The 22,338-nt window shown below is 27.3% G+C and overlaps 2 protein-coding genes across 2 annotated transcripts in view; both read right to left on the bottom strand.

Moving 5' to 3' along the window:
* Positions 1-13,792, bottom strand: part of LOC132922603 (cubilin-like) — a 28,627-nt gene extending 14,835 nt beyond the window's left edge. The window contains exons 1-35 of the mRNA XM_060986194.1: positions 13,542-13,792; positions 12,526-12,655; positions 12,278-12,454; positions 11,999-12,040; positions 11,792-11,932; positions 11,203-11,451; positions 10,984-11,128; positions 10,791-10,891; positions 10,484-10,607; positions 10,227-10,418; positions 9,999-10,145; positions 9,726-9,907; positions 9,497-9,668; positions 9,235-9,419; positions 8,971-9,142; positions 8,652-8,857; positions 8,371-8,530; positions 7,630-7,817; positions 6,876-7,050; positions 6,575-6,800; positions 6,354-6,484; positions 6,103-6,289; positions 5,885-6,045; positions 5,623-5,816; positions 5,152-5,311; positions 4,810-5,059; positions 3,079-3,160; positions 2,650-3,006; positions 2,423-2,591; positions 1,823-2,160; positions 1,355-1,760; positions 953-1,285; positions 714-883; positions 425-644; positions 91-312 (exon numbers count right to left, since the gene is read on the bottom strand). Coding sequence (XP_060842177.1) covers positions 91-312; positions 425-644; positions 714-883; positions 953-1,285; positions 1,355-1,760; positions 1,823-2,160; positions 2,423-2,591; positions 2,650-3,006; positions 3,079-3,160; positions 4,810-5,059; positions 5,152-5,311; positions 5,623-5,816; positions 5,885-6,045; positions 6,103-6,289; positions 6,354-6,484; positions 6,575-6,800; positions 6,876-7,050; positions 7,630-7,817; positions 8,371-8,530; positions 8,652-8,857; positions 8,971-9,142; positions 9,235-9,419; positions 9,497-9,668; positions 9,726-9,907; positions 9,999-10,145; positions 10,227-10,418; positions 10,484-10,607; positions 10,791-10,891; positions 10,984-11,128; positions 11,203-11,451; positions 11,792-11,932; positions 11,999-12,040; positions 12,278-12,454; positions 12,526-12,655; positions 13,542-13,618 — 6,571 coding nt within the window. The 5' untranslated portion in view covers positions 13,619-13,792. The remainder of the gene's footprint in view (positions 1-90; positions 313-424; positions 645-713; positions 884-952; positions 1,286-1,354; positions 1,761-1,822; positions 2,161-2,422; positions 2,592-2,649; positions 3,007-3,078; positions 3,161-4,809; positions 5,060-5,151; positions 5,312-5,622; positions 5,817-5,884; positions 6,046-6,102; positions 6,290-6,353; positions 6,485-6,574; positions 6,801-6,875; positions 7,051-7,629; positions 7,818-8,370; positions 8,531-8,651; positions 8,858-8,970; positions 9,143-9,234; positions 9,420-9,496; positions 9,669-9,725; positions 9,908-9,998; positions 10,146-10,226; positions 10,419-10,483; positions 10,608-10,790; positions 10,892-10,983; positions 11,129-11,202; positions 11,452-11,791; positions 11,933-11,998; positions 12,041-12,277; positions 12,455-12,525; positions 12,656-13,541) is intronic.
* A 4,698-nt stretch (positions 13,793-18,490) lies between these two features.
* The window catches only part of LOC132922604 (cubilin), a 30,670-nt gene continuing 26,822 nt past the window's right edge, over positions 18,491-22,338 (bottom strand). The window contains exons 53-61 of the mRNA XM_060986195.1: positions 22,066-22,286; positions 21,157-21,322; positions 20,877-21,088; positions 20,013-20,166; positions 19,532-19,704; positions 19,308-19,470; positions 19,096-19,236; positions 18,798-18,904; positions 18,491-18,691 (exon numbers count right to left, since the gene is read on the bottom strand). Of these exons, the coding sequence (XP_060842178.1) occupies positions 18,572-18,691; positions 18,798-18,904; positions 19,096-19,236; positions 19,308-19,470; positions 19,532-19,704; positions 20,013-20,166; positions 20,877-21,088; positions 21,157-21,322; positions 22,066-22,286 (1,457 nt within the window). The 3' untranslated portion in view covers positions 18,491-18,571. The remainder of the gene's footprint in view (positions 18,692-18,797; positions 18,905-19,095; positions 19,237-19,307; positions 19,471-19,531; positions 19,705-20,012; positions 20,167-20,876; positions 21,089-21,156; positions 21,323-22,065; positions 22,287-22,338) is intronic.

Raw genomic sequence — 22,338 nt, 5'->3', positions numbered from 1 at the left:
GAAGAATGAAAACAGTTATTAAATACTTACAGACTACAGTAATAAATTAACTTAAAAACGAAAATAAGATAGTAAAATAATTAACAATACCAGTTACTACATCAAGATAACTTCCAAGATATGTATGCGTTGTATGAACGGGATAAAAATCTATGTCAATAATTTCAATATTAATATGGTAATGTGATTCCGTGTGTATTATCCAAGTAACATTTAGATCCTGTGCGTAACCGTGAGGATAACCAGGACTTGTTATAGTCACACTCTTATTAGAGTTTGGTGATAAATAATAATCAAAACTTGTACTATTAACTGTAAACGAGAAGATTTTTTTCGTTATTTATATTTTATTGAAACTTTCGTGAAAAATCATATTATTTTTTATTTTTAAAATTTAAAATTAAGTTTTTATATTTCCACCTACATTTGTATTGTGATATTGGTAAAACTTTGTTCGAATTTAGCTCATCTATTTGCGTCCAAGATAGTAAAAACCGTATTCCTCCAATTGCTGTATTGCCTGCTTTCAATTGTATTAAAACAGTGTTATCGGTTGATGTAATAGGTCTCTTCAATACTAAATCGTAATCTATAGAACTTAGTCCAAATAAAATTAATGTTTCGATACTATTTCCATCGTAAATCTAAACATAAAAATCATAAATTTATAAAAAAAAAAGCAAAAGATATTATACAACAAAATATTCATTCACTTTTAATTCATGAATATCAGAAGTAGAAATTAAGTCATTGATCATAATTTGAACTCTTTTTCCTTGATCTACCGTTATTGTCCATGAATAGTCTTCACTATCTCTATATGTTCGGGGATACATTGGACTGGAGATTTCTCCAGATTGTTTTGTTAAATAAATATTTGTAACTAAAATTTATATAAACAATATTTAAATTGCTATAATAATAATAATAATAATAATAATAATAAACATACCATATTTAAAATCTGCAGTAAATCCTTTAGCTGAACCAAGAGAACTGGAACGAAATTTGACCCAAAGCGTCAAACCAGAAGTAATATTAGATGGCAAATTTGGACCACAAAATGAACCTAAGATTGGACCCATAGAATCTCCTTCTCTGACCTCCACATAAACTTCATTGCAAAATTCGTCTTCTTCTAATTCAAAAGCGATGAAATTCAAAGACACGCGATTTCCGACAGAAGACTTTAATATCCAAACACATTCAGAATCTCTGAAATAATTATTTGGATAGTTGGGCGAAGAAATCGTTCCCCTTATCGAGTCATAAGTTCCACCGCAGGCTAATGAATATAAAATATAGTGATAAGTAGTGTAAATAATGATTTCAATTCTAGCACACGTTTACAGACCTATTGATCTTACGGAGTAAAATGCAGTAAAAGAATCATACGCAGCAGAGTTATCGGTGAACTCTATACGCATTGCCGGTCCATTACTGATGATAGGTGGTGGTATTGGATTTGACTTGCAAAATTTAGTTATTTCAGGCGCATCAGAATCGGGACCATCCAAAATTCGAAATATTGTGTGAAATACATCGTTAGAACAAGGGTAATTAGTTATATTTGACTTTTCACCTCTATTATAATCTTCTAAATAATGTACTATATCAATATGAGTAAACGTCAATGTGACTTTTGACTGAGGAATATCAGATATAATAGTCCAAGTGCAGTTCTCAGGCACACCATTTGTAAAATATGGGTTGTTAGTGATAATTCCTGAATCATTTGTTATTAATTTTGCACCACATGCCTAAAAAACAAATTTAATACAATCGTAAAATAATTGTACAAATTTAAACTTATAAGAGTTACCGTGGAATATATTGCTTTGAACCCTTTTGCTTGGAAGTCGTGTTTACCAACTTCAAAAGATACAAGGAGTATATTAGATAAAGATATAACCGGAGGTGGTATACTATTTCCAGAGTGGTTAAGAAGTAATTTTCCATAAATATTGCCATCATATACTAGAACAATATCTTTGTTTCCTGGAGGAGAACTCTGAGTATTGAAGTCAACGAACGTAAGGTTAATTAAATGCGTTTTTGCTATTTCAATATACCACATACAAGAACTGTTAGCATCGTAGTTTTGTGGATAATTACTAGTATGTATAACTCCTTGAGGAGCAGTGAATTTTCCACCACATTCTACAAAAAAAAAAAACTTCTGATATTAAAAGAAACTTTTATTTAATCATACTGCATAATATGTATGAAAAATTAGACTTAATCTCAGTTTTAAGTATTATTGTTTTATTTCTTTTTCATACGTTTAATGCATTGTGGAATATTCACGATGTCTTAGCACAATTTTATTACGAATTGAGTTCATAATACATTTATGTATTATACAATATTTCTCAATAACTATTTATAATGTTTATAAACATAGAAGAATATAAATACATACTCGATTCAATTGTTCTGTATGTAGCTTTGAAACGTTTTCTCTGAGAATCTTCGTCTGATTCAAATCTCACAAAAGCTTCATTTCCACTAGTCGTTACTGTGATTGGACTCGTTTGTTTATGGCACATTTTTAACAATTCCATACCAGAATCATCATTTCCGCTGTAAATCTAAAATAAGCATAACAGTTGTTAACATTATAATATTTAAACAGATCAATTAACATACGGCTATGTAATCAAATGAACAAGATCCGGAAGATTCAAACCACAAATCTTGTATTGTTATCTCTATAATGTCTCCATCGTCGGCGATAATATTCCACTCACAAGTAGTACCAAAACTATAATATCTAGGATATTCAGGTGATGTAAATTCTCCTTGCATTCTATTCAACACGCCACCACAACCATCTACTATCCATTCGATGCGAAAATTATCGTTCCTATCCATAAACTCCCGATTGTTTTCATAAGTAATTCTAACAATGTTCATAGTTGAGGATATCACAGAATGAGGTTCTATGGAACAATTATTTTTCCACAAAACAGTATTAATTTCGTTCTTCTTTATTCCTTCAGTAATCTATGAATAAAAATATAAATTACAATCAAGATCTATAAAATATTGTTGTTATATAAATTTAAATATACTTACAAATAACTTGGTGTCCTTACAATGGAAATAATAATCAATTGAATGAAAAATTAAAGGTCTACTCAAGTACGGTCCAGGATATCTATAAATGTATGCAAAATCCAAAATGTTAACCTTTTTAATTTCTTAATTTCTAACATTATACTATTTGTTTTTAATTATTTATACTTTATTTCAAATTTCAATAATCGATTTTGTATTTTAGTCTATTAAAAATAAACAAACACAATTAATACCAATTAACGAAATACAAATAAATACTAATTAACGAAAATTCGCATGTCCGTAATTTATTTAAAAACTGTAAAATCTTTTATTTGATATTCTAAATTAAACTTGTTAATTATATTTTACATTCACTTTTTAGTATAGTAGCAGCAAGAATTTTCAAAATCAAAAATTTGATCTAATTGTTATTTTTTGTGTTAAAAATATGGAAAAAATGATAATAATTGTTTATAGGTATTATAAATTGATTATTAATTTAAATTATTATACATTTTCAGATATTATTTAAATTTAAAAATATTTTGACACTTTATAGACATTTTCTATCAATTTTATAGAAATAGCGTAATTTTAATAGTTTTTTTATTTATTTATGCTGATAAAATATTGCTATTTGTTAAGTACGGTTGTAAGTTAAAAAGCTTTAAAATACAATGCTGCCATATATTGCTCTTGTATAAATTTAAATAGCTAAGTAATATAGAAATGTGTTTCGTAGCAATACAAGTTTATATTTAAAACGATTCATTACACTTTGAGTCAAAAGTGTCAAATAACCAATTGAACAATTTTTGACCTATTTAAGAAGTGTATTTTTTTATTGTGAAATGAAGTGTATGCGAACAGCTAGTATATTTAAATTAAAATTTGATTATATCAAAAAGTATTGAAAAGATATTTCCTTATACATACATCTTTCAAGTATAACTAGGTATTTCAATATTCATATTGAAACTCTATTACTTCTTAATATTATAATTATAAACCGCTAGTTTTTAAATATTATTTATGTACTAGTCTATTACCATACTTTATTTATTCCAGATCATAACATAAAATATGTAAAAAAAATAATTAATTAAATATCCACAGTTTTAATAAAATTAATACCACACACCACCAGCTATGAAATAAATATTATTTGCCTATTTTTATACAGTTTATATAACATAGTAATATAATGATTAAAACGATGAAAATTTGAGCAGGTAAATATTGTGAACTAAACCACTAATCAGTACAATTATAATTTATAAATAATATATAGAAACGAAAAGCTGCTCTTCAATGTATAGTAGGTTATTTCAAATGCTCGTCGTTATTTAATAGATCAATGTAAAGAATGTGCTATATTTGAGTTTGTATTTTTCTATCAATAATTTATTTATATATTCGTAATATAGTGGATTGAACAATTTTTCTAACATTTCAAAAGATCATTGTTATTTCTATAATTTTACTTTAGACGTGTGTAAAAGAATAATAATATTTATATTTACATATTTCTCTTGAAAATATCAAAAATTATCTATAATTTTTATTTTTTGATTAACCTACAATAAAAAAATGTTGTTTATGTGTTTTAGTTTTTCAAATATATTAAAAAGAAGTGTAAATGTTGATCCCCTAAACTAACAACTTGACTCAATTGTATCTTTAAATACATAATACATAATTATAATTTATATAACATCAAATACATATACAAATTTCACTCATTACCCTAATGGGATGTGTGGCCGAAACATTCCATTTTGTCTGGAATATCGTGTAAGTATATTTCCGTCGTCACTGTTACTGTCATCGTTTAACGTCCTTTTGAAATTTTGTGACATTTTAAACACAGTAAAAGTCATATTAATTGTATTTCCTTTAGGTGCCACAATTGTCCAAATACATTTATCTGCATTTTCATTTTCTTCTTTAACCATTTCAATCGCACCTTGGTATCCTTTTAAAGTTACAATACAGTCTAAAAAAAACCATTCGTTTTTTGTTTTAATATACTTAAGTTATAAATATTTAATAATTATTATTTTTAATATTAAATTAATTTATACATACCAGTAGAATATTTCAACGAAAAACCTCTACCTTTAGAAAAACCACTACTTCTAAATTTTATATACATTTGATTTGATGTTGAATGTACAAATTGAGATGCATTAGTATCTTTACAAAATGTTCCTAATAATTTATTAGCAGAACTTCCGCCATCATAAAACTGTAAAAAATCTATTCTTAAAATGTATACACTAATGTAATTACAAAAATGATGTTCTTACTTAAATTAATACATTTACCATGAGGTATAATTTTAAATTTTATATAGATAAGCTTAAATAAAACAAATAATGATAATGAGATTGAGGTATGTTAAATTTAAATTGTTAACATTTTAAAAACTTGCCTATTTATACAAGTATATGCTTGAAAGCAAGATCTAGCACAAAAAATATATGATACATTTGTTTATTATTCAGATCTAAAATAAACGATACTACCTACAAGTATTTAAACTTAATTGATACATACTTCTAGAAAATCATCTTTGCACAATAATTCAGGAGAATTGTCTGTTACTAACTCTATATCTAATATAGTCAGCTTGATTTGACTTCCTTGCGATACAGCAATCTTGTAAAAACATTCTAATGTTTCTAATACAGGCAGTGGATAATTAGGAGATATGATATGTCCAATACCAGAATTCAATGTTCCACCACAACCTTTTAGTTATGTTATATTTTATACATATTATGTTTATATTTAAATTTAATTTAATTTAGCTCTATACCTTTGGCAATTGTATACCATTGCATAAAAAAACCTTTACTTGCAAAAGTTCCGTCAGATACAAATCTTAGAAAAAGTGAATTTCCAGTTGAAGATATAATAGGAAGAATTTTAGATCCACAATATTTCCCAATTAATGGTGATGTAGGATATCCTCCATTTCTATAGAAATAATTAATTATAGATCATATAAATTATTAATACTTTAGTTTAACATACCGAATTTCCACAAAATCAAAACGGCAGTCTGTACTTTCTTCGAGTAGAAATTTACTAATGTTTAACTCAATCTGATTTGAAACTGGTACATTTATAGTCCAAACACAATCCTTTCTTATGGGATATTCATGTGGGAAATTTGGGGACATAATAAGACCTTCCGGGGTGAAAAAGTTTCCACCACATGCTGCATAAATATGAATCAATATTTAGGTTTGAAATATACATAGAACTGAACATAACGGCCATACCTTGTGATTTATTTAATGAGGTATAATTTAACATAAAACCATCTAGCGCTCCTAAATGGTCAGTTTGAAAAACTATTGTTAGACGATTACCTAATGAAGTCAGCACTGGTGGAATTTTAGATCCACAATATCTAAAAATTGTTAAATATATAGTAAAGGAATTTAATGTTATAGATTGTATTATAGAAGTAAATCAATTTAATTACCTACTTAGTACTTACCTAGCCACTTTTGAAGAATTTCCTCGAACACTATTATCATAAACTTCAACATAATCTTTATTACAAGTGAGTTGGTTATCCAAGGAAAATGATAACCAATTTATTTGTACTAAACTAGATTCATTTACAGATATAACCCATTTACACATCTGTTGGTGTAAATATTTTTCTGGATTTTTCGGCGATTGTATGATACCAGAAGGTTCCTTCAAGATACCACCACATGCTAAGGTATTAAAAAAAAAATTATGATTCATGATTATTATAATTATTAATTAAAGTCAATATTTCTATTGTTTACTTATGTCAATTGTTGAATAGTTAGCTTGAAATCCTTTAATAGAATTAAATTGTTTGGTAGAAAATTTTAACCACATATAATTATGTGTCGATAGATAAGGAAGTTCAGAAAGCTTTTCAATATTTCCACATAACAATGCGATGATAGTTGAATTTGAATTATCTCCATCTCTAATCTTAAATTTTTATAATTTACATTGAATGTTAATATGATAAACAATGCAAACTCGTAATGATACAAATAGTTTAAAATAAATTAATCAAAACTCAACCCTGTTTTTAAAATGTATAAGATATACACAACACAATTAGATTACAATAATTTAATACATTAAATGTAATATTAATGTACAGACTTATTTTCCAAAATATTTATTAATTTAATGACTTAAATTATTCAAATTTAATGCTAGATAATATTTTATGACAATACCAAGGATTAAAGTCACTACATTTACAAACGCTTATAATATTAAAAAGTAAACTTCGTAAAAAAAAAATGTCATTCATAGATTTCTAAAATAATTTAGCAGTTTGTATTTAATTATTACAAAATTATTAAATATTGGTAGATTTAAATTATTAAAGATGTTGTGCCTTTAATTAATTTACATCTAAAATATATCAATTATTTTTAGACTATAGCTACTTATTTAAATAAATATTAAATTCAATATATAGATGTAACGTAGTTTAAAACCAATAAACTTATTTGAGCAAATGGTAAATAAAAAATATTTGAAAAATCAAATTACCTCTAAAGAATTAAAATTACACTTTGGATACGAAGGATCTTCCATTTCCATATCCAAAAATGATAATCGAATAGCTTTGCCAACTGGTTGTACGATTAGATACTCACAGATTTTATTTTGTGGGTAAGGATTTGGATAGAATGGTGATTCTATCATACCTTTACTATCAGTAAATATTCCACCACATACTAAAAGTACAAAATATATTTAGAAATATTGTTTTACAACCCCATTAAAATAATTAAGCAAAAAACTGAAAACACGATACCCTTACATTTACTATAAACTACATTTGAAAAAAATACAAACATTTTTTTCAACTATTATATTCACTACCATTTATAGATTTACTAAGTAATCATTTAAATATTAAACGCGCATTATTTCGAAATCAAGGTTTTTACAAATACTTTATATACTTTGATGTCATAACAAAATAATATTTAAAAATATATACATATTTATTATATTTTATCATAATAAATGTATAAGTTGCATGAGAAACAAGCCACTCATTAGTGAAAATTTATTTTACTTCGGGATATGAAATAAAAAATATATGATGTCATTTAAAAAATTAAAAACTTAAGCAATGACAATGCTTTTTTAAATTATACAAGAAAAGTATTTTTAAACATCTTTATTCTTTAGGAATCACAAGCGCTTACTAAAAATGAATTATTTTTTTATGAATAGCAATCAACCAATGATAAATTATTAACAAAAAAAAATGTAACATACACGTTTCATATTTAATTGTAAATCCATCAAATGGCGATGAAAAACTTGATTTTAAAAGAAGAGTTACTTCATTACTGTTTGTTTTTATTGGTTGAGCATATTTATCTGAACCACAATAACGACCAATTAATGGAGATTTTATATTAGGGCCATCATGAATCTGTAACAATATAAAAATCTTATATTCCTATGTAATAAAATGGAAGTATATTTGAATTTGAAGGTATTATGAAGGACTAATCAAATTTAGATAATACCATAAAAAAAAACTTAACACATACTTCCAAAAAATCTGTTGAACAATCAGTAGAATATTTAATGCCAAACTTCTTTACGAATTCAAGTTTAAGTTTCTGATTTTGTGGCATATTTATATGCCACTCACAATTAATATTGTCCAAATCATCAAAGCTATCACTGGTCAAATGTGTAGGAAAAGATACAACTCCAGACGGGCTTGTATAAGTACCACCACATCCAGGTATACCTATTAAAAATATAATATTATGCAATTATTAAAATTAATAAATAGAAAAATTATTATACAAGAAATTTATGAAATATTGAAATTATACAATATTACATAAAAATATTAAATACCTTCAATTACAGTGTATGTCATTTGAAATCCGTAGTATTGGTAAAAACTATCGGAATGGAAGTGCAAACTTGTATGTGAACCTGAAGTAAATATAGGAGGAGGTAAACTATTATGAGAGTTATTACATAATTTTGCTAATATTGGACTGTTCTGAGTAAAGCCATCTCTAATCTACATCAAAAATAAAATAATTTTATTATTCTTATTTAGTTATTATATGATTATTGATTTAATCATCAATAATATCCATATGAAAATATCACCTCTAAATAGTCATAACTACAATTTTTACTTGATTCAAAACTTAATGAAAAAAAATTTATTTGAATTCTTTTTCCTGGAGTGGCATTCAAAGTCCAATAACAGTCACGATTAGGTGGATATTTTCCCGGAGAACCGGGAGAGGATAATGTTCCGTGTGATTCAATATTTAATGTACCACCGCATTCTAAAAAAAAAAAAAAATTATTTAAGTTTTTAATCAAATTAAAGATTATATTTAAATACAACAGAATTAAATTCTACCTGGTTGTATTGTTGTGTAATTTAACTGAAAACCTCGTAAATTTTTGGATCCATCAGAATGAAAACGTACAATAACTGAATTCGTATCTGAAATAATGCTATTGTTTAAAGGTAATGTACTTCCACAAAATCTACCCAACTCCTTTCCATCATCATCGTTAGAGTTTTTGATCTAAAATAAATCAAAAAATGTATTTGAAAATTCAAAATAAAAATTAAATACTTTTACTTCAACATAGTCCAAAGAACAATTTCGCCCTTTTTCAATATTAATCCAAACAAAAGATATATTTATGACACGAGAAGAATGTACTTGGATAAACCACGCACAATTCATATTGCTCTGATATGTTGTGTTTGACTCAGGATACCGTATTGATCCATTAGATGTATCAAAATAACCACCACAACCTTAAAAATGTATATAAATTAAAATATGTTTAAACACGATATGTACACGATGTATATTTTTCCATAACATGTATTATTTATATACACTTACTATCTTCATATGATTCACAAAACTGTCCAAAATATCCACTAGTACAAACACACGTAAATTCACCAGATTCTGGTTCAGGGACACATTGGCCATTATGGCACGGATTTACTAAACATGGATTTTCTTCATTGACATTACATGTTCGTCCTAGAATGAATTAAATTCGCCACAAAACCATTATACTTACACTATAAATATATATTTTTTTTTTTGTCAATAATTTGTCACCTGTATAACCCATGTTACAGTGACACGAAAAACTGTTATTTGAATTCACAAAGCATTCACCGTGGTCACCACAAGGATTATTCGTGCAAGGATCTGTTAAAGTCCTATTTTTTATAATACATCCATTTATTCCGACTCCATTACCAACATACCCTCGCCGGCATGTACACTGAATTGTTGTTTCAGCATAAACTATAGGCAAAGTAAAAAATATCTAATGTAATTTAAAAATTAAAACATTTTTTTATCTTGTTTACCAGTGCACTCAGCATTTGGATGGCACCCTCCGTTGTTTATCGCACAGGCTCCTCCAGATTTATAAACACAGTTAAACCCATCACCGCTATAGCCAGGTGGACATAACTCGCACTTAAACGAACCCTACATGAGTTTTTAAACCGAAGAATACGTTGAATAAAAAATAAATGATTATAGTAAATAACATTGCGATGAGCATGCTATTAATTTTGACAATAGCTGTAAATAATTATTGCATGCATATTTTATGTGAACGAATTCCAAACACATACATTATTTCACAAAATTATTTATAAACGAACGTACTCTCGTGTTAATGCACTGAACTTTGGGATTTACACTGCATCCACCGTTATTTATCAAACACTCGTTGACGTCAGTACACACAAAACCGTCCCCCTCGTAGCCTAAATAAATTAAAATAACTCAAATCATATGATATGATACGTAGTAAAATATATAGTAAATAGTTTACTAAATTATATTAAAGTGTAATCACCTGTAGGACAGTTTCCGCAAGTAAACGATCCTCTGGTGTTCCTGCACTCGACCGGTGGGTTTACCGAGCACGTGTGCTTGTTTTCCTTGCATTCGTCCAGGTCTTTCGTACAGGCCGGACTTGGTCCTCCGTCCGTAGTCCAACCCTTTAATGAAATACAAAAATACGATAGTGTGAACACGATGATTTCGAACATTCGTCCGTGCCGGTGACACCGACCTGATTGCAAATGCACGTGTAGCCAACCGACGACGGTTGATTAATACACACGCCGTTGCCGCAGAGTTCCGACGCCATTGCACCGTTGCAATCGTTCTTCCTTTTCGTACAGTGCAAACCGAACCAGTTCGCCGCGCACACGCACTCGTAACTTCCCGGCGTGTTCTTGCATTCTGCACCGTTTTGACACCCTAAATCCGTGTACATGAATCGTACACATTCGTCTACGTCCAATTCGCACAGTCTACCCTTTGTAATCAATTAAGTATTATTTGAAATCGTTTTTCAAAGTATGAAAATGTATTTGAAACATTATAATTTCTTCAAAATCAAAATCATGATGTTACAATAGTATACAAAAATTCAATACGTACATTAATTTTTTAAATTTTAACCAACAAATAAATATAATTACAAAGTCATTAGTCCTTATTTTTAAGTTTATTTAGTAGCTATTTCCCGAGTTTTACAAAAATACAATATACAAATTATGCATTATGCATCTATCTAACTACTGATTTTAGATATAGCGATTTTTAAGGTAATGCAATTTTACTGACCGTTGATCAATAAATATCTTGGCACTTACCTGCCAATTTTTTGGACAATAACATTGAAATCCATTATAAAGATCCATACACGTCCCACCGTTCTGACAAGGGTTACTTAAGCATTCGCTAATCGACAAAAGACTAACGAGATTGGTGATTTTTTTTTCCAAATTAGTCAACTATATAAGTATAATAATATTGAATTAAAATTTTATTTGCGTACGAGTTAACTTTTATTTACTCACTCTAACTTCTAATTTATCTGTTTTGGATGTCGCTCCACCTTTCTGTAATAATAATAATTTATTTAACACAATTTAGGTAGGGTACATAAATATAAATTAATTTAAATTACCTACACAAAACGAGATATTTTAAAATTATTTATATATAATAATTATTAAAAAAAAAACTGTATTATTGTCTTGAAAAAGTCGAATAATAATAATCTGCGAAGCAATTACGTTTTTCTCTTAACCCTCTTTAATTTAGATACTAAACTAAGCAAAATTAAACCATCTTACTCCCTTAATAGGTGATTTCGTTGTTGATACATTTAAAATTTGCATTTCTAGAGTGGTAATCCGATTGGCTAAACTTCTCGGCCCATCTATCATTGGTAAAACATTTTTTATCGTATCCGCAAACTCAGGCAAATCGCTTGATCGAAATTCTTCAATTACTTCCCAAGCTTCTTTAGCCTATACAATACCCATATAAATATTGCCAAATATAATTTATTTATTACTTAAATATTTTATTATTTTATTACCAATGCAATAATTTGAAATAAGTTTTCATTATTCACGTTTATAAATCCTTGTCCTTTTGTAGTCAAAGAAATATTTCGGCTGATAGCGCTTTCAACATATAGATGGCCGTTGTCCGATCGTAAACATGGCCTAAATTATTTAAACGCTCTTAATGTTTTAGGTACCTAATACTTGTACACAAAAAGCTCAATTGTATTTTTTAATTATAATTAGATGAATTAATTTTCATTAATTTTATGTTTTACTCACCAAAAATATTTAAATGATATTTAAAAATTAGAGTACCTCAAGATACTTTAGGATTAGGATTAACTAAACATTTTTTTGACTTTTCAACATAATTTAACATCATTTTATTAGCATCCTGGATTAAATTATAAATAATATTAACGAAATATTGTTGAGACCCATTTACATTGCATACAAACTAATATGATAAATAGAGACAAAATTCTGTTTGAACCATTCGTTGATATTGATAACAATTACAATATTATTATTAACCATTATTTATTTTTTATATTATTAATAAAATACAACGATGATCAAATTTTTTAATTTTAATAATAATTAAATTAATTATAAGAACATAACTTAAAAAATATATAGATAATATCAAATATTAATCAGTCAATGGTAAAAATAATATATTAAACCATTATTTGATTTTACAATATTATTACAATGTACCTATATTGTAGCTGTATAGTAATAAGTTATAAGTAATAAATAATAGCTTATTATCATAGTTTAATTGGTTATTGATAGAATGGATATTATTTTATCTGTGTTAGTATTTAGGTTATTACGATAATTTCGTTTTTAAACTAGTCATGAGCATTTCTAAACTTCAATGTTTTATAAACTTAAGACTCGGTAAAAAAGTAGAATTATCGTAAAAAACCTAATTACAAACACAGATAAAAATGTTATTAACAAAGCTACATAAACTACTAAGCGTAGATTTGCTATGTACGATGAAGACAACATAAAATATAAACACATTATTACTTACTGGTTATTATTCAGTCCAATTATTGAAGTGATTAACATAAAAAGTAAAATAAAAAGTGACCAAATTGTTTTCCACATTTCGATGGAATAAATGTAATTTATCGAATGAAGTAAATACCTATAAGTTATGTATAACCAAACTAGTTATTTTTCCAATATTTTTAACAAAACAACTAAAAGACTACAACAAATACAATACACCTATGTTAATATAGTCATTATAGTTAGAACTACACACATCATAATATTATAATGATAAATATACTCAGTATCTCAATAAAATATATTATGAAGTTATTCGACTATTTGTATAGGTACACCCCCAAACTGATAATTATAAGTTTACGTCTGTACTCAGTCTTGATAAATATGACACATTGACATAAACTATGATATTGTACAGTGCGCCTACAATACTTAATAATTATAATATTATTTTTAACACATGGTTTTTTAATTAAAAATTTACATTATTTTATCAATTCAAATAATACATTTATGGTAGAAAGTTGAAAAAAATAAATTTCGGTTTTTGTTTAAGTTTGACACCAATTCGATTAATTAAAAAAAAATCATACTTTTAAACTATACATAATTATGTATATCTGTTTTGCTTTACGAGCAAGGTATAACCTAACATTTTGATCATTTTTATTTGTTATCTATCTTCAAAATTATATATTCTTCATAGGTAGTTTATATTATACTTGCTGTATAATTATTTTTGCCCAAGAAAAATATAAAATATGATGCATTGATACTATTCAGATATTATGTGTAAACTCCCCCTTACTACCTTTTGTTTTGTTGATTTAGTATATCCATACTATATATATATATATATATATATATATTATTTATAAAATAACAATAATAGCCACTACCTAGTCAGTTCATTAAAACAAACAACAATTAAAAGCCGCGGTGGCAGGGTAATTATAGAAAAATAATATTATAATGAGCAAAAATCGTAAAAAGAACAAACGTTTATTATTAATAAAAAAAACTGGTCAACATCTCGTCGGAAACAATTCCACTAGAACGATAAAATATTTTTGGGGACAACAAAATATTATCAATTTTTTTTTACAAAATTGCAAAAAGTATTTTTAATTATATAAAATTAAATTAAATAAATTAAAAAGGTTTACAAATTTTTCAAATAGAAAAATCTTTCTTATACAATTACATACTATAATATAATATATATAATTTAGAATTACAAGTTAAATTATTGTATTCATTCACTCAAAATTAAACAGATACTTACATATTGTATTAATATACATATCTTAATATAAGATATATACACAATAAGTACTAGTATGAACATGAAAAATGCGCGCATTTGTTTGCTAACATTGAATATCGAAGCAGGTTAGCTGTTGACTTTGAATTGTTATAATTGATATATTTGCTGAGGAAAAAGTAGAAAAATATTTATAATAAAATTTATAATATTTATAATGTGTAAATTGCAAATAAAATATATTACGTACAATTGAATTGCCATTAATAATATATATTATTCGTATATAAAATAATATAACATACTCGTGTTGCAAATTCAAATATATTTTATAAGAGATAAATAAGGAAGGAAATGTGGTGAATTAAAAAATGCCTAAGGTAGAAATAAACCTAAAAAACCACTGGACACTGTTACTAGTGTATAAATACATACGTACAGACCAGGATCGGCAAGTAATTTTTATTTAGGTCCGAAAAATTAAAAGGAGGAGGTTCAAAGAAAGAAGAAAACCTTATAAAATCTGTGTAATAACATAATCAATAGTTATATATATGCTGAAGGTCCAGTTTCTGTTGCAGGCCATTGGTAATAAACATTAGACATCCTAACCTTAAACTATAAATATAAAATATAACAATATTTTTTATTTTTTATTTTTTTCCTCGTAAGAGCTGTCGTGGCGCAACAGAAAGTTATTGTCAGTTATCAACCATGCATATACTGATATATACTATATATCTTCGACCATATAAACTATATACGCTATATATAATTTGTCAATTTGATAACATTAATTTATTAAAATAATTTATCACAATGTGTTTTTGGCAGCAAAATGTAAACATGTTTGTCATATTTGATAAACGTTTTAGATATCTGTGATCTTATCTATATTATATTAATACTTAATTCCCATCATAAGGTTTTGGTATATCAAATTTAGATTTTTAAGGTTTCCAAAAAGGTATTTGCTTATTTTTCTATTTTATTTAATCAATATGCAATAATATAATATATTTTTCTTTATATTATACGTATTTAACCTAATCGATTTTTAGCTTAAAATAAAACGAAAGGTTGGTGTAAATAAGAATTTATTAAAGTATATGTGTCCTTGAACAAGATATTCAAGGATTTTCGTAATTTTTAAGTTTTTATGTGTTTTAATAATGTTTAATAACGATTTTATATGAAGGCTCTGTGAGTATCTGTCACCCTCGTATCCTCTTAATTACAGCCCTGTTAGTAGTGGTGGTTGAGATTAAAATGTTAAAATTTGTAATCGCAATTTGTAACAAACCAGTTGTAAAAGTTAGGCACTAATTTGAAGTTGAGTGCTGTGTGAAGTTGGCCAGACAACTATGTTGCAAAATATTGGTACTTGCTCAAATTCGATAGCACAATGGGGTAGAGCAGTGGTGCCCAACCCGCGGCCCGCAAATGTATTCTGTGTGGCCCGTTACAAATTTATAAATCGGTTTTTTTTCATTTGTTGATATATCAACATCGTACTTTTATATTTGGTGGCCCACTCGGAGATGATTGTTTACCAAAGTGGCACGCCAAACAAAAAAGGTTGGGCATCACTGGGGTAGAGGTTTGCTTACTGCAAGCAAATAATTGAAATTAACCCAACCAAACTAAAATTATAATTTGCGGCGTTTGTAGTAATTTTCAAATTCCAAAATCCAATTTGCAAAATATTGATACTTGTTTGGAGTTAATCGGACGAGTTGGTGGGGCTAACTTCATGGACGTAATGTCTAGAGTAATAGTTTCGTGGTTGCATCTAGAGTCTAGATGATTCTAGACAGCTAGTACTTCCAAGGAAAACTTACCTTACCGACAGAAATCTCGTAGGTAGCTTAGCCTTTTTTCTAAAGTTTAAACTCGGATTTGCCAGTTATTGTATCTATTGTATCTATTTGATTTTTTTTTTTATTATTAACTTAAATCTTTATTACTGCTAATGTGCCAAACTAAAAATATCTATCGTGATAACTCGCGATATCACGATAACTCAGATATTAAATTTTAGAGCATATTATTATGATATTATATGATTGCATAATAATTTTGTTTAAAACCACATTTTTCAATTATTCAACAGCTGTAAGCGAAAAGTTTCAAACATTCTAAGATTGGAAATTTAAAAAAATTATAATTATCCTTGTTTTAATTTTTATATTTAACTAATGAATTAATGAATTAAAATATAATAATCTATTTTATTACAAATTTAGATAAGGTTCTCTTTTAAAGTATTTTGTATAATAAGTGTTTTTACTGTAAACCACTTCAATAAGCTAATTTTTGAACGCGTAAAACATATTTCTATGATCGTATTAATTTTACTAATGCACCTTGTAAGACTAATATTGGCCTATGACCTATAATTTGTATAATAAATAATACGATATTTATTATTGAGAATACTTAATAAAAAATATATTGCAAACTATACCTACATTTGTTTTGTGTTTATTTTGCACTTACAACTAAAATTTATAAAATTATTAATAGTCCTATACTCGTAATATATAAATCTACATCATTAAAATAATTTAAGCCAAAATTATAAATTTTTAATATTTTTAGTAGTATTTTTTGGTACTTAGCCATATTATATTAAAAAAGAAATAAATTATCCACGCATCAATCCAAAATAATGTAATCCTACTTAGCACGAAGGTTTAGAAAAATACATAAACCATTTTTCTTGAAATTTAAATATTATTGTTTAAATTATGTATTTAAATTTAAAAATAATATGAACAAAAGAAATAAACAATGTAATATTTTAATGAGTTAATTATAAAAAAATAATTATGTTTTTTTCTGTCAACGCTTTTTATCCATCTAAAGTGATAATACCTTAAGTCTGGTAAAGTAATGTAAATATTTATTTCTTCCATTGACAATTTAAAACACAGACTGTATACTTAATTAGAAAAAGGCAATAAAAATGTATGCAAAAACCGTCATTTAAGTAACCGCTCTACTCGACATTAGGTATCAAAATAAATACCTAGTCATTGAGTAGGCACTGTAATGGGTGCAGTAATTTCGAATTCAATGATAAATAATTGTATACGAGCGAAGACAGTCTAACTTTTTAGAAACTTTGGATGCCAAACAATTGTTTTAATAGTAATAATACATAGGTATTACAATTTTAACAAATGTTTGTATTTTTCTCCACGATTATTTACTCAGAATTTTCTATTTCAATTTTCCAGAAGTATGTATAAATACAATTTTTACCAAAAACCTCCTTTAACATAACAAAAAAAAACAATAAATTAATAATAATACTCATAATTTTAAAATTAAAACATTCTAAACTCCGCTCGGAATTTAAAAAAACAAACCATTAAGTACATGCGTTCAACCAGTTCAATAATTGAAAATGTTCAAGCTTAACAAAATAATATAAAATTCAAACATTTTTACGGCATAAAGAATGTCAATCCACAGCGGTATCACATTTTTTTTCTGATGTTGGAATTGATTTGACGGATTTGGATAAAACCAATCAGGAATTCAAGAGTTAAATAATCACAATTATACGTAATTCAATTATACATTAACAACTCAAATTTTTAAAATTGCATAACAATTATCCATGATTTACGTATTAAGCTTTATAGTTTATATTAGACCTTTTAAATAATATCATACAAATAAAACACGATTAATACTTTAAAAATAGTAAGCTTTTATTACCATATTATTTTTTTCTTAATCTTAAATTATAATTTGTATTCATTACACTTATTTTATTGATTATTATGATTTAATTCAAAATTCAATACCCAACCAGTGCCTGTGTTATGTACAGTGGTTACGTAACGAATGGATACTGCTCCCGTTTGGCTGATGTGCTGCGCCGGAATATCCTAAAAAAACAAATAAAACCGTCAAAATAACCGTAATTTGCAAAGTCACATACCAATATTGATATGGGCACGTAATTTATATCAATAGCTATATTAAAGTACTCACTCCACCACAATATTTAGCGACAAATGACGACACTCCAGTTGTCTGATCGACGTTGTACATTTCTAAATAATCGGTGTTGCATGTCATTCTTTTGCCAAGGTTAAACACTAAAGTTTTTGAAAAACAAATGCCCATGATAATGTTATCAGGCAGTAAGAAAAAAATGATATTAGTTTTATTTAGAAATTGGTTTTCAAATTTAAATTGATTAAAAGTAATATTTTTGTTTACATTTACGACTATCGTGTTTACTAACGAGCAGTCAATTAATATTTATATTATACACAGTTACACACACCTTGAAATATAATTTTGACTGAATTTGGTTTGGGTACTGCAATATCCCACCTACACACGGAGTTCACTTTGTATAATTTAGGGAACATTGGACTTGTCACCGTTCCTTTTACATTAAACATTCTACCGCCGCAGCCTCTACCTATATGTGGATACAACACACCAGTAAAATATACACGTAAATAATATTATTATCGATTTGCAGGATCTTACCTTTGTCTGTAGAAGTGTAACTCATATCCAACGACCCGGGAATCGGGTACGTTTTATATGCCATCGTTAACGATGGACCAGTTGAAAATATAGGAGAAGGAATCATACGTATGTCGTTCAATACGGTTATCAATGGCATTGAAACGTTCGGTCCGTCGTACACCTGAAATACAATTTGTGATAAATTATTATCACCATAGATTGTATTTTTAACACCGTGCTACCTTAAGGTAATTCGATGTAGCCGAACCCGAAAAACGAAACGATGAAATGTACAAAGAAATAGTTAAATTTGGCTGTCCTAAATTTATCGTGAATACACATTCCTCTTCCATAACCGCATCACTATTACTAAAAAGTATACGTCCGCCGTGTTTATCATACGTTTTTTGGCATCCTACATATATACATTACAATATTAATAATAATTAACAATTCAAATTAGAGCTTTAGTGACATGAAATCAATCAAATGAATAACCTTTCTAACTAATTAAGTTAAGTGAAGTGTTGTATATATTATAATGTATGCCTAATAGCGTGAAATAAAGAAGTTAGAAGTCAAATAAACAATAATTTTAGACTTCGCTTCACAAAAAAGTCTGAGTTTATCGCCACTGATAAATTAATTAAATGTTATTATAAACTCTTATTAAATGCTTTAAATAATACAAGTATAATATTTAATTTTGCTTGTATAACATACTTGTACTTTTGTACTCTAGTCTGAAACCTTTTGATTTTGCATGGTCACCTGTGTATAGCTTTAACTTAACAGTGTTTAACGTTTTATCCACAAAATCAAATGCATGATCCTCGTGACACATTCGTATACTATTAGATTGCAAAGAATCCTCCCACTAAAAAAAAAAATGTTTAGATCAACATATAAGTTTAATTAAATAATATTTAAATTTAATATATAAAATGGTTACCTCCCTGCCACCGCAGGCAAAGGGTTAAAGCCACCAGCAGAGGGATTACTTCCGGGGGAGGAGAGAGAGATCACGACACGACGATGTTATGTTGACATTTATAGTGCCCAAAATCAGAAAAATAAAACCAATAGTTTTATATGAAATTAATTTAAGTATAAATGTATAATAATTAGTAACTTAATAATGGTAAATTACTTATGGTTATATCTTATATCAATTAGTATGCACTGGGTTATATTTTTATAATGCATTTTCCAGTTGTATGGTATGTTAAAGTATTAAAACGTTAAAAGCAGCAGAGGTAAAATAATACGAGTTTTTCCTGTCTTTTTATAGTATCTCAAAATTAATATTTAAAATCGTTGGTATACATCACTTTTTAAAATATAAAGCAATGAAAAATGTATATTTTTATTTGAAAGATCTTTTAACAATTAACTTATAATGAATCGTATGTTATCAACACTATTTTCATTACTCTTAACTCTTTAAAAAATAAGACTTCCAGTGATCTTCTTTATGACTTAAGTAAATTCATAAATCATACCATATTTTCCAAATAAATAATAAATATTTGTTTAACATGTTTAGATTTACTTTCTTTACAGTAATTTTTATGTTTTTATATTTACCTGTGTGTAGTGTACTTCCAAATAATTTAACAAACATTCTTTCGTATCTCCCAAGTTCAAATCAGTAAATCGTAACAAAATAACTGAATTGGGAGGTTCCGATTGTAAAAACCAAGTACATACCAAATTATTTTCGTTGGCTAATGGATAGTTTGGGGACGTTAAAATTTGTGTTTTATTAGTTACTGTTAGTGCTGTTGGACCACAAACCGCTGTTTAAAAATAAAAAAAAATATATTTTAATAATCGTATTTGATTATTTAAATATCAAATAAATTACATGTCACTGATGTTATCTTTATCTCAAAATTTACATCGACGTCCGTGTCTACGTATGTATATTTAATAAAAGCTTCGCTTCCTGACGATACTAATGGAGCATAATCGACTTTTCCTGAGCAATATTGGCGGATTTTTAACGCCATACGTCCAGCACCATCAAACACCTAGTATTAAAAACATTTACATTCAAATAGCATAAAATACACTGTAAATTATTTTATAATACGACTAGCATAAGTAACTAGTTTAATAAATTAATTACACATATTTTAAATAATTAAAAAAATAATATTCTAAAAATAAATATTGTTCAGTTATAACTATCGATAATTTAAACTTAAGGTGTTAATTATTCCAATTTTTGTCCCAGTTAGGTATATTTTTATATTGATAATCACTAGTCATAGTAGCTATGGTCTGTCCAGCGAGAGAACGCGCCGATTCTGCGCATCCCCCCCGCGTCACCATGCTATAGAAATTGGTTCACTTATGGTTGAGTACCATTGGGGAATGTGCAGAATAACTGATTTTGGTCGGTTTGCGGCGCGTTCTCTCGCTGGACAGAGTATACACATTCAAATTTCACTTTTGACTTAATACTTAAAAAAAAGATAATCAGATCATCATCCATGATAAGCCAGTTGGATTGTCACCTTAATGACAAACTCGCACGTCAATCGAAGTTCACCGGTCATGACTAAAGACTCAAACTTGACTTTCAAACTTTACTACTTTCAGAAACAAAACGATAAATGCATCAGACTGCCGGAAACAATGATATACTAATATCACAAACACCTTCTTAACTTTCTCAAATTGAGGACATGTCCCCGACCGAGGGTACTCATTTAGAATAAGTGACACCGAAAGCTAATTACACAAAAAAATATAAATAATGATTCCCAACCTGAATAGAACTACATCTACAGTCTGTTTTGTTTAAAGAGCATTTTGGAGTTTCTGTGTAAGTGATAATTTGAAACTGTACGACGTGTGACGGCTCTACTAATATTAGCCATTCACAATCTAAATAAGTTTTTACTGACATCTTTGGTACTTTTAGTGTATACCCAGATGCTGTATTTGATTGGTTTAACTTGATAGTACCTCCACAACCTTTAGATTCACCTAAATAATAAATAAAATAAAATACATTTTAAAATAACTTTATTTTCAAAGC

The sequence above is a fragment of the Rhopalosiphum padi genome, chromosome 2 (genome assembly GCF_020882245.1).
Source record: "Rhopalosiphum padi isolate XX-2018 chromosome 2, ASM2088224v1, whole genome shotgun sequence".
Taxonomy (NCBI): Eukaryota; Metazoa; Arthropoda; class Insecta; order Hemiptera; family Aphididae; genus Rhopalosiphum; species Rhopalosiphum padi.
Note: the sequence above shows the minus strand (reverse complement) of the source record. Positions and strands in the feature narration are given on the sequence as shown.